The 13,111-nt window shown below is 45.6% G+C and overlaps 1 protein-coding gene and 1 pseudogene across 1 annotated transcript in view; one reads left to right on the forward strand and one right to left on the reverse strand.

Annotated features, from left to right (window-relative positions):
* The window catches only part of LOC103587703, a 53,997-nt pseudogene extending 51,899 nt beyond the window's left edge, over nt 1-2,098 (reverse strand).
* A 7,964-nt stretch (nt 2,099-10,062) lies between these two features.
* ACSL5 (acyl-CoA synthetase long-chain family member 5) overlaps nt 10,063-13,111 on the forward strand; it is a 46,998-nt gene continuing 43,949 nt past the window's right edge. The window contains 2 exon segments of the mRNA XM_008569225.1: nt 10,063-10,153; nt 10,156-10,200. Of these exon segments, the coding sequence (XP_008567447.1) occupies nt 10,063-10,153; nt 10,156-10,200 (136 nt within the window).

Below are 13,111 nucleotides of genomic sequence, written 5' to 3' on the forward strand. Positions count from 1 at the left end.
TGTCCGGCAACGGATCGCAACCCTCAGTGTCGCGCCCATACCTGGCCAGGACCGGCAACAGGATCACAACCCTTGGTGTTGCGCCTGCACCTCGCTCAGCCAGTGAGCAGGAACCGGTCTGTATGTGGGATCCGAACCCTCAGTGGGAGCGCCGCCGTGCTCCCAAGTGGCGCACTGTAGCAGTGCGCCACCGGGCCAGCCCCCAAAGTACCTTTGATTTCTAAATTAGCACAGTCCAAAAAATATAGTTTGAGTCTTGTACATCATTTAAAATTTTGTAGCAGGCACATTTAAAAAAGTAAAAGGAGTAGGTAAGATTACTTTTCTAGTATATCCTCAACATTATCATTTCAACATGTAATCAACATTTTTAAATTGAGATTTTATGTTATTTTCTTCAAAGTCTCCAAAATTTGGTGTGTATTTTGTACTTAAACGTATCTCGATCAGACTTGCCTCATTTCAAGTGCTCAGTGACTACATGTGGGTAGTGGTTACGGTATTGGACAGTGCAGGTCTAAATCTTCACTCTGAGCTACTCTTCTAACTCCCTGAGAGATAGTGATATTTCCTATGCGGTTGTTGAAGATTCTGGTCATTTACGCTTGGCACCTCTCTCAGGGACCTTCACACTTTCCATCTGACTCTCAAATGCTTTTTGGAAGCTCTTGCTGATAAAGGAGCAAGTTGCCTACGTCATCACACTGAGAATAATATTTTGAAGGTACACTGAAACCCCCAATGAGGCTGTCCATGAGCACACCCAGCCACCTGAGTGCTGAGGGGACAGAGCCCATCCTTGCACCGTGGCTCACCAGTTAGGAAGCTCAGATCTAACACTACAAGGCAACTCGCTCTGTATGTGTGGTTTGAGGAAGGGGGGTACCTGGAGTTTGAGGAAGCTTTTTATTGCAATCTGGGAAAACACCATTCTTATCAACCAAGTGCTCAGGCTTGAGTAACGCGTCCTTCCTGCATGGAAGGAGCAAGTTGCCTCGAGAGCATGCGCACCCAAGCTTTTGCTGTCAGGGACTGAAGTGGAGGGAAATGAGCTGCTACAGACAGAGCTATGGAGTCAGCTTCTCCCTTGTGCTCTGTGAAGCCCCCATGGCACAGGATGGACAACGCAGCTCAGAATGGAGCTGTGGGCACTCATGGTGTAGCAGACAGTTAAGCAGGAAGAGCTGGCAGGGGGGACACACAGCTGGAATGTGTGATGCATCAGTCCCTCCGGCTATGTGAGGCGAGGCTTTATGTGGGAAATGAGCTCAGTGACAGGAAGGACGTCCAGGCAGATGGGAAGCTCTTCTGGGGGTGGAGGGTGGAGGGTGGGAGACAGCTGTTCCTTCTCCCTTGGCATCAGGTCCATGTGACTGGTGTTGGGGTCCTGCTTCCTCTTGGGCAATGGTTCTTAATTTTCTTTGAGAGGCCAGTGAAAATTCCCAAGGAAAATGCTGTACAAACCCATAAAATTATAAGGGGGCATGACATGGATGGTACTCAATCATGGATATGCACCTAGACTCTGGACTTGAGGCCACCTGAACTCAAAATCTGGCTCTGAGACTCTGCCAACTGTTGCCATGTGCCTTGGGAAGTTTACCTGGCCTTTCTTAGCCTTTCCTCTCCTGCTCCATAATGGTAATATGTTCATGGGGTTGCAGTGAGATTAAATGATATGTCACAGTCAAAGCTCACAGCACAGTGCTGCTGCCATGTGGTAAGTGCCATCACGACCATCTAGAGGGCCTGCAGAGAGGATCTGGCATGAGAACCTTAGATTGCTGCTCTGTAAGCTGTACTTTGAGCACCATTAGCATATTGAAATATCAGATAACCAGGGGAAAGATGGGTATGGAATTCTGATGGCCAATTACAGTACACTTGTGAAGAGAGAGTTTATGGAACTTCACCCCTTCTTTTTCATATCTCACTAGAAGGATAAACTTCAAAGTCAGTCAGCTCTGCCATGTAGGAAGCTAAAGGTCAGTCCATCACAGCTTCACATTTGCCCACTTCGTGTCATTGCAACTTCTGCCCTGCTGTTCAGCTGACTCTGGGGAGGGACATCTCGCTTCTTTTCTTTCTGATTCGTCATTGGTAAGTTAATATGAATAGATCCAGCCTATAGCTCCAGGACTCTGCTTGTCTTTCCTCTTGGGTTATGTGGTCTGACTTCTAAAGACTTGAATTAGTGTCCAAAACAGCCTAAGATCCTTCCTAAATAAGCATCCCCCCATGCCCCCCATGTCCCTGCTGCAGACATCTTACACTTTCCCCTTTTCTCCTCATCCCCACATTTCTTCTCTGCCCTCACCCAAAATAACTATGGTAAGCATTATTTTGTGGCTGTTTCATATTCTGAATCCAATGAAATATTCTAAAACAAAGGATCCAAAGGTTTAAGATGAATCTTCTAGATTCTAAGGGCAGAGGTTTTATTAAAAGGAGAAAATCCACTTTCCTTTAGAAGGACTTTGTTAGGGCTGGCCCGGTGGCGCACTGCTACAGTGCGCCGCTTGGGAGCGTGGTGGTGCTCCCGCCGAGGGTTCGGATCCCACATACAGACCGGTTCCCGCTCACTGGCTGAGCGAGGTGTGGGAGCAACACCGAGGGTTGCGATCCCGTTGCTGGTCCCGGTCCGGTACGGGCGCGACACTGAGGGTTGCGATCTGTTGCCGGACACGAAAAAAGACAAAAAGGAAAAAAAAAAAAGGACTTTGTTAGGTTCAGTGGTTTCAGTGGTATCTGGAATCTGGAAATATCCCCTGACCTTCAAATAACATGAGGTGCACTGCCTGACTTATCCCCTCAAGCTACTCTAAAATCTGCTTTGCAACCAACTGTGCTTCCTAAAGAAGGGCTGTTTTTTAGGGACAAGCTGCAAATCACTTGGCTTTGCAAAATAGCATGGAATTGTTAGAAAATAATGCTTGACTGCACCACCCCCATTATCATCCCATTACCAAACTCTTAGAATCTCAGGAAGGTGACGTAACTTCTCTGAGCTTCTATTTTCTCATCTGTACAGATCATTACTACCTTCCAAGTTTGTTGTGAGGGTCAACGTGCTTATCTCAGTTCCTGGCTCCCAGAAGTCACTGAAGGTTTGAATACTGAAGGTACTGTTCCCACTTATACCTTACACATTTGTTAAGAGGCAGCTTGGAAGGGTTTCATTAACTGGGAGAAGCTATATCAATGCACAGCGAGGCTATGTAAGGTTGGCCTGCTTATATTCTCTATTTTTCCCTACTTTCAAAAACATGGGGAAAACCTGGATTCTTCTTCTGAAGAGCTGCCAGCCTCTATCATACAAGGGATCTTGGCTGTTTTCAGACTGTGTTATAAAACTCTGGAACATTAGCCTCTGGTATTCTATAACAGCTGATATTAAATGTGTCATTCCTTTGTCCCTAGGATTGAGACGGAGTATATACAAACCTAAAAGAGTAGCATGTGTGTGAGTATGTCAGAATTGTGGCTATTGGTCAGACTCCCTACACCTCAGGCACCTCACCTATGGGAGGCCTAAAAAATGAAGATTTTCACCTTTTAGGGGCTTCAGGAGGCCCAAATCTAAAGGGAATTTTTTTGTTGGATTCTGAATGCATATGGCTGTGGCAGAGGAGGGGAGAACACAGAGTGTTGTAAAAAAGCCTTATCTAACACATATTTTTAAAGAGAGATGCTACAGGAAACAATAGTTTATCAAGAGATGGTGTAGCCTGCTAGGGCACTGGACTTAGAAGACAAAAAGCCTAGGAAAAGTTTGGAACCTCTTAGAGCCTGGAAGTGGTGATAACCAGAATGCTGATAGAAATATGGACTGTAAAGGCCATTCTGAGGAGGTCTCAGATAAATTGAGGAAGAGCTTATTGGAAATTAGAGCAAAAGTCACCCTTGTTATGGAGTTGCAAAGAATTCGGCTACATTGTATTCATGCCCAAGAGCTTTATGGAATGTGGAACTTTAAAGTGTTGAACAAGAGTGTCTGGTAGAAGAAATTTCTAAGCCACAAAGCATTCAGGTAGCTGAGTGGCTACTTTTCACAGCTTATGTTGGGTTATGGAAGCACAGGCATGATGTAAAGGCAGAATTTATAAATAAAAGGGAAGCAGAGCAAAAAATTGATAAACTCTCAGCCTGGCCACATAAAGAATGAAGAAGTGTGTTTGAAGGAAGAAACCAAGGGTGTATGTAGCCCAGTGACAGTTTGCTAAGGAGATCAGAACAGAAGACAAGAATCATCAAGAGAATGGAAAAAAGACCCCAAAGGTATCTCAGAGATCTTCTACCTACCATCATAGACCCAGAGGTGTAAGAAGACAAAATGGTTTCAGGGAATAGTCTTGGGGCATCTTCCATGGGCTTACTGCCCAGTGCCACCTCAGGATCCTGCTCCCTACACCCTGGCTCCAGCTGCAATGGCTCCAGGTGCTGCTGGACCAGCTGCTTTGGAAGGTACAAGCCAGAAACCTTAGTGGTGTTCACATGCTGTTAAATATGCAGGCTCACAGAATGCAAGAGCTGTGGAGGTATGGCAGCCCCCACCTCATTTTCAAAGGATGTTTAGAAAAGCCTGGGGACCCAGAAACAGATCTGTTGCAGGGGCAGAGTCACCACAGAGAGCCTTTACTAGAGCAATGCCTAAGAAATGTGGGGTTGGAGTTGCACAAGAGAACCCCCAACAGGGCCATGTCTGGTGGAGCCACAGGAGAGGGACCACTACTGAGACTCCAGAATTGTAGAGCTAGTATGCAACACCAGCCTGGAAGAAGTGAAGCATGGGGTGAGCCCAGGAAAGCCATAGGAGTGGAGCTGCCTGAGGACTTGGAGGCCCAACCCCCCACCAGTGTGCAGAAGATGCTGGACACAGAGTCAAGGGAGATTATTCTCCAGCTTTAAGATATAATGCCTGCCCTGCTGGGTTTCAGGCTTGCTTAGAACTTGTTACCCCTTTCTTCTGGCCTACTTCTCCCTTTTTGAATGGGAATATGTACCCTATGCTTGTCCCACCACTGTATCTTGGAAGTAGATAACTTGTTTTAATTTTGCAGATGGGAATTTGGACCTTTTTGATTTGGTACTGAAATAAGTTAAGACTTTGGGGCTATGAGAATGAAGTGAATGTATTTGCATGTGAGATGGACAAGAGCCTTGGGGGCACAGGGGTGGAATGCTGTGGCTTGAACGTCCCCGCAAGCTTGTGTTGAAACTTAACCCCCAAAATGGTAGTGGAAAGTAGGACCTCTAAGAGGTGATTGGATCTTGAGGACTGTGCCCTCATAAATGTATTGATTCATTCATGGAGTAATGGTTGTCATGGGCGTAGTTCTGATGGCTTTGTAAAGAGAACAAGTAAGAAGGTTAGCTCTCTCTAGCTCTTACCATTGTTGCATGTTATATCCTGGTCACTACGGGACTCTGTAGAGTTCCCACCAAGAAGAAGGCCTTGACCAGATGCTCCCCTGGACCATGGACTTCCCAGCCTCCATAACTATAAGAAATACATTTTATTTTTTTATAAATTACCCAGTTTCAGGTATTCTGTTATAAGCAACAGAAATGGATTAATACAGGGTGTCAGGTACCCTCAAAAATAAAGTTAAGATCATTCGATCAGGCTATGTTCCCTGCATAACCACACTCACACCTACATGGGTTATCTAGTTGTGATATCATGTGGCTTTGATTTACATTTACATAAAGGAGAAGTGGGATAGTAAGTGGCAATACTTCCTGCTGTTGCCAAAGCACTGCTCTGGGACGTGGCCTGCTGGCTGATCTCGAGTAACACTTCTCTCACAGAGCACATAGTGAGTTCCACCCTGTGTCAATTTGTCCATCTCCCTGCAGGGTCACCATAGCCAAACACAATCCCTTCTGAGATTTCAATAGTTGGGTCCATTAAAGGCAGGGTGGCTGCTTGAAGCAAGGATGTGCCCAGTGTGGACCAAGTGTGTTCCCAGACCAGCAGCATCCACATCAAATGGAATTGTTAGAAATGCAGATTCCCCAACCCCAACCCAGGCCTACTGAATCAGAATCTCTAGCATGGGCCCAGCAATCTATGTTGCAACAAGTCCTCCAGGGGACTGTGATGCTTGCTAAAATTTGGGAACCACTGGCTTGGCAAGTATGGCTTCAGAAGAATTCATTGGGTTCCTATGAACACCACTTGGTCTTAGTCCAATCAAGTGATAACTCATGCCCCCAGTTCCCATTGAACTGTATCTTCTTCCACCATTTCTTAGAAGCCCTTCTCTTTCAAGTACTGGGGATGGACTAGGGCTCTGTAGCAAAAAAGTGGCCTTCAAGAATTAATATATCTAAGACCTCGATGAGAATCTGGTCTAAGAAGACCTCTCTGTTAATGTGCTAGTCACTCCTCCACAGAGATGTCAGCAGGAAGTGGTATTGTCTTCTGCTTTTGACATTGGCCACCTAACCAAATACAGTAAGAAGAAACCTAATGCAGCATTTCTCTGAATTTCTGCAGGCCTAGTATACAGAACGCATTCAAGTATCTGAGGTCTACTGGTAGGGAAATGTACACTGATCAACAGGGAAGTACCATATAGGGCCAAAGGCACTGTAGTGGTTGTGGCTCTGGGTCAGGTCCTGGCTTGACTACTAACTGGTTGTATGACTGCAGGTGACTTCTTTCACCCAAAAAGGGCTCATTAGCCTCACCCGTAAAATAGAGAGTGCACACAGACCCCAGGGCCTCTTTCACTGCTATCTGTTGTTTTGTTTAGCAATGATACCTTGCAGTCTTAGTGATTTGGGAATCAAGAATGGTGACTAGTGACTTCAAAATGGAAAGAGAAAGGAATATAGGCTGAGCAGTGACAGAAGAGCAAGTACCCTGCTGGCCTATGAGTGCTGCAGGCTGTGACCATGGTTCTGTGTTCTGAATACAAACCACTTAGGCTTGTCCCTTGGAATACACTCTAGACATTAGATTGATTTGGCTTATTTGGTTGTCTTGGATATGTTCTAATTCTGGAGGGGACACTGGCCCCTTCTAGAAGAAGGATGGTCTCAATGCAGACCTCTGCTCAGCCTGAATCTTAAAATTATAGCTTGAGTCAGAGTGGCTTCTCATTTTTCTCTCACTTTAAACTCAAGGAACACCTTTTTTTCCTCTTGTTATATAGACTTTCCTCTTCTTAGCTCAGTCTCAAAGATTATGCCAAAAAAGCAGATGCAAAGCCATGTCTACCCCCTTCTCTTCCCCTGAGGTGTAGGCTTTATAAAAGATTTCCCTTGTTAAATGTTAGCTTTCCAAGCTAAGGGCCTTCTCTCTTTTTTTTTTTTTTTTTCCTCTTAAGCCTATTGCATAACAATCTCTGTTTAACCTTTTGCCAAATTCTTTACTTCTCATTGTCAGAGGTTACTACGAGTGTTTGAACAGGTAACGTCTACCTTTGAACCTCTATTGCAACAGGTTTAAAGTTTCCAGGCAAGCTTGCTGGCCACCTATGACAGTACACAGTGGCTTCAGGTGTGGCTCAGTCCCAGGAGCTGTGGAAAGGGCAGGGGTGCCTGAGTGTGGTGCTGAACCAATACAGCCAGCTGTGAGGGGCACATTTCCTGGACACAGGAAGGGAAAGGATTCTTCTGAAGTAAGCTGCAATACTACTACTGCTCTGTATTTTATATATCTATGTGATTGTGGGGAAGGGGGTGGTTTGGAGGTAAGAAGGTGGGATATGTGTCTATTCTCAGCCTAAGGCTCTTTTATAGTGTGAAATAACATTTGCTTAAGTAGTAATCTCAGCTGACTTGTGTGGGAGACAAAGAAGTAATCAATTGGAAAGGGGGTGGAGACATTTGAGCTGTCTCAATGCTAGCAGGGGATATAATTGGAAGAGAATATTAATTTCACTAAATGCAATAAAGGTTTAAAACCTTTAAAGATTAAAGACACAACCAGTATGTAGGTCTCCTTCATCTTCCATTTACAAATTTCTGTCTTGGTATGGTTAGAAGAGCCCTTCATCAGCTATCGAGGCAGGTTCCCATTTGGAATGAAGGAGGTGGGGGGAATCATAGCAGACATTTTATTTAAGTGCTAGGGATTGTACTAGGTACATGATGTGTGTTACCTCTTTGGCTGCCACCTCCTATAAGCTGAGTGGTATCGCTCCCATTTCATAAATGAATAATGTGTCGCTGGGCTGTTGAACAGCATGGCCTGTGCTACATAGCTAGCAGGTGGTGTGACTTGGATTTGAGTCCTGATCAGTTTGTCTCTAAAGCCTACTCCATCATGCAGAATTCTTGTGTGTTGCCATAGCCTTCTGTTATTCCCTGAAATCTCGACGGTGTCACTCATGTGCACATGGGATTGGATAGGAGTGCAGTTCTGATGGGACTTTAAAATGACTCAGACCTTTCTGAACTTGAGCATTCGCTCCTGGAGGAGACCAATAAAAAAGTAAAGCCTCATCTTCTCCTGACTCTGAGTCCTTTATCTGCTTGATAAAAGGAGAGAGAACCCATGAAGAGCCCAGCAGTGTTAGAATGGCTGAAACTGCCCTTGCTGAACTTGAGCATTCGCTCCTGGAGGAGACCAATAAAAAAGTAAAGCCTCATCTTCTCCTGGCTCTGAGTCCTTTATCTGCTTGATAAAAGGAGAGAGAACCCATGAAGAGCCCAGCAGTGTTAGAATGGCTGAAACTGACACCCATTCTGCCATCCTCTGCTCTGCTCTGGAGGAAGCCTCGACTTTAGCACAGTCTTGCGTACCACTGCAAGTTTTCAAATATTATGATTTTGACAACACAGTCATTAGAATTAATAAGGAAGTACTTAAAAAAAGAAATTGTCAAATAATTGAATAAATTGTACTATTATCACACTCAAAAAAAAAAAAAAAGAATGGCTGAAACTGACACCCATTCTGCCATCCTCTGCTCTGCTCTGGAGGAAGCCTTGTGGGGAGCTGAGCTCCTGAATCTAAGCACAAGCAAAGTTCTCCAGCCACAAGGTGCCCCAGAGGACAGAATGCCAGGGGGCTACCTTTTTCATCTCCCCATCCTTCCTCCTTCTCCCATGTCCACAGGAAGTTCCTGTGAGGCCAGGGACCAGCTCTTATGCTCTCTGAGATGTGGCACAGCTCTCCCTGGCTTTTTTAGTTGGAGGCTTTTAGGACCTCCTCTCTGGAGACAGAACAAATCCTAATCTAGCTCTAGAAAAGAGCCCAGCTCATGCTGAATTCCTGGGAGGCTTCTTGCAGGGATCAAGGCTGGAGAAAATGCTGCTGCTGCTTAATTCTGAGGTGTCTGGGGCAGGGAGGCAGGGAAGGGCTGGAGAACATGTAACTTCTGCTTCCAAATCTGAGAGTGGCAGCTCCAGTGCCCCTCTGTGGCCATAGCCCTGGGCAAATCAAAGGAAACTACTCACCAGGAGGTCCTGGTGAGAAAGGTAGCAGAAAACATTCTCAGCTTAAATTGTAAGATGCGAAAGGCTGAGCTGATGGATCAGAGGAAAAGGAACCACATCAACTTAATGACTCGCTGTCTCTGTCATTCTGACTTGCTTGTTGGCTGTGTTGGCTCGGTCAGATCTGCTTCAGGGACTGAGCAGGCAGCTCTGGGGATTGGGGAGAGGGGTTCCTGAAATAGGAGGACATGGTCCTGAGACAAATCTGATGGCTGAGGTGGCCTCTGGCTGGACTTTCCTGTCCTGCGAATCCAGCAGGACACAGTGTCACCTCCGTTTCTCTGACACTCGTGGTCTGAAGGGGCACCTCAAGTCATTTGAGTTTCGTTTTCTGTCTTGGTTTAGAGGTAGCTGAACAAAGGACAGGGTAGATTGTGTTGCTGCAAGCTTGTTGTTTCAGCCTTAGGGGCTGGGGTTAAAGGCTTTGAAAACGAGCCAGGGTAGCTTTGGCGCTTCTCTCCTGGTCAGAACGCTTCCACTTTCAGTTGTGAAAGAAAAACCAGGAAGTGAAGTCCCCGAGCACGTTAGAAAGCCCGGCCATGGCCTGGCTCAGGACAGCTCTGAGGCGGGCAGAGCTGGGGATGCTGTGAGCTGGGGCTGGCTGCCTGCATGGACACTCTGAAGCCACCCTGTCCCTCGAGGAACCAGGGTTGAGGGAAGAGCAACAGGGACTCGTGGGCCAGGAAGAACTCGGAGCCAGGAAGCCCCATTCACTGGAAGCACCAAGAAATGCAGCCCCCTCACAGGGTAAGGGGACCATCTGGGGGACGGGAACATTATGCAGCCAGGGTCTTGGGAGTGTGCAACAGAGGCTGGGGGGTCATCCTGACCCCCAACCTCAGTGAAGCAACTTAGAATCTAGAGCCTGCTGTGTCCCATTTGCCTGGCATGCTCTCTCTCCCTCAGTCTCTAAGGGACAACTTTACACCCTGTGTATCAGGAGGGGCGAGGAGAAGGAGGAATGTGGGGCATGGATCAGAATTTCTTTCTCCTGCATCTCTTGGGGGAGGTGAACCACAACAGAGACGTATTTTGTGGACCCAAGCATCTGGCATAGCTCTCCGGTGGGGAGCTGGTTTGCTCTCATTTTTCATGTTGGACTTTGACTCCCTCCTACAGTAAGAGCTGATGGAAGAGATTGATAGGATGGTTTGTGAATGAAGCTGGGTTTACTTTAGAGGTAGGGCCACAGGTTAAGTCTAAGATGCATTTCAAAGACCTTTGGGGAGTGAGCATTGGGAAGGGACTCCATAGTTGGGCCCTGGTACCTTCTGTGGGTATCAGTCTTTTTTGGTGGTCTGAAAGGTAGGATTGAATCTGTAGCTCCAACTTGTAGGTGATGGATACTCTATAACAAAAGCAGTCTTAAAAATGAAATAAAAGACTGATTTAGTAAAAAAGAAAAAAAATGGGGTAATTGGTTTTGCTTAATACCACCCTTTATATTCTAGCATGCAATCACTCTCTGGTGGTCCCTCCAATTGATAAGTATTTGGGATGAACACAGAATATGTCTCAGAAGAGGCACAGCATAAAATTTTGTAAGCATCACTTGTGTGTTTGGCTTAATAAAAGGAACAAAACCTTAAATAAAACAAGAGTCTTGAATGCAAATGCTTATAGAGCAGGCAAGTGATATAGATAAGTAAAGTAGATGGTGTGTAATAAGATGCTGGTGGTGAGGACTCTAGAAAAATTCAACTCAAGCATACTCCAGATAGCTGCATTCAAATGTACTTGTTTTAAACACTGTCCAAACCTAGCAGAATGTTTCAGCCAAGCATTTAGCTGGGTCTAATAAAAATAGCCTTCTACTATAACTTCTTGAGGACAAAGAGACCACAGTATCAGTGTGTCACTGCACACCTGAGCAGTAAACATGCAGCGAGGCTATAGGTACTACCAGGAGAGTGGAGGTTGAGGAAGGAGAGAGAGCTATGCATGCAGAGAGGGAAGATAAGCCACTGAAGTACCAGCACACAGTAGGTACTCATATTTAATTAAGACAGTCTTCTGAGGTGGATAGTTTCACCATTTGAGGGTTGAGAAAGTAGGATCAGAGAGGTGAGGCAGCTTTCCCAAGGTCACAAAGCAAGCAAGTTGTCCCACTGGGATTGAAGCTTCAGGCAGTCTGATGCTAAAAACTGTCCTTCATTCACTCACGTGAAGGATTAGCTTTCCTTCAGATTTCCTGGAAAATTTAATTTGTAAACAGATTTTCATATATAGTTAGCTGGGCAGGTACTGAGTTTGCACATTTATTACATGATTTTCAGGTTGACATTTTTCTATAAATATTATGGCTCCATTCATTGAACATTTTCTATGGGACAGCATCGTGCTTAATGTCTTATGGGGCTTTTAAATCTCAATATTCAACACAATCCTATGAAATAGATACTTTGTTTTATAGATGAGAAAACTGAGGCTTAGAGATAGTGAATCTGGACAACTATGAATAGATCAGATCTAAAATTTGGACTCTGGCTCCCTTAGCTCCGAGGGTGAGCTGTGCCTCAATGTCTGATGAGGCTACTTTTAGCAAATAGGCCAAAGAATTAGAAACGGGGAAATTTTCTTTTTTTAAAATCCTCCCACCTCAAATCCATAGAGATAAGAAGCAGATTGCTGGTTGCCAAGGCTGGGGAGTAGGAAGGCATGGGGAGTGACTGCTTAACGGGTACATGGCTTCCTCTCAGGGCAATGAAAATGGTTTGGAACTAGACAGAGGTGGTGGTCGCACAACACTGTGAATGTACTGAATGCCATTGAACTGTTCACTGCAAAATGGTTAATTTTATGTTATGTGAACTGCACCTCAATTTAAAAAAAACTTCTCCCACCCCCAGGCAGGTAAGTTTCGGAACCAGGATTTGGCAATTTTTTAGAAACCAGGAATGCAGTGTCTGTTCCTGTCTGTCTCCTATGCCTGGCCAACAGATGCACTGACCCTGGGCTGGGGTGCAGCTGGAGGTGACACTTGTGCTGGCAGCTCCATGCAGGGGTGACGTGTTCCCAGCAGCCATGAGTTCAGGCATCATTGTTGTCACCATGTCCTGCTGTAAATGCGTCTAGCTCTGTTTCTCCCATATGTGACTGCACGTCCTAAAGTCAGAAATGGACTCTCTCAATAGCTCTTCCCCAGTGCAGGGCCTGACACTTCCCATGTTACCAATTCATGTTGTTTGAATTAATACATGAGTTTTGGAGTTTGGAAGGTCAGACAGCCCGTGTGCTGCTGTGGACAGGCCATGGTATCAACCCTCTTTGGGGATGCTGCTGGTAGATCTCTCAGTCTTCATGGGTCTTTCTCTTCTAAGAGTTGTGAGAGGCTTGTGGGAGGATTTGGGTGCCAAGAGATGGGGGAGGAGGCTAGGTCAAAGACTATGCCTTCTCCAACTACAAGTGCTCTGTTTAGATAGAAATGAGGAGCCATTGAGACCTTTGCATGTAAGTGGAAGGGCAGTTATTATACAAAGACCATGACCTTCTCTTCTCTTTTGGGATGTCTCGTAATAGAACATTTAATATTGACCAGGACTTGAAAACTGAGGTAAATGGAAGAGGGACAAGGAAGCTAGTCTTTACGGAGGGCTTCCCATATACCCAACGACGTACCAGAAGCTCTACACAGAGTGGACCTTTCAAGTAGGGATTA

This window comes from Galeopterus variegatus, unplaced genomic scaffold (genome assembly GCF_000696425.1).
Source record: "Galeopterus variegatus unplaced genomic scaffold, G_variegatus-3.0.2 Scaffold479, whole genome shotgun sequence".
Classification (NCBI taxonomy): Eukaryota; Metazoa; Chordata; class Mammalia; order Dermoptera; family Cynocephalidae; genus Galeopterus; species Galeopterus variegatus.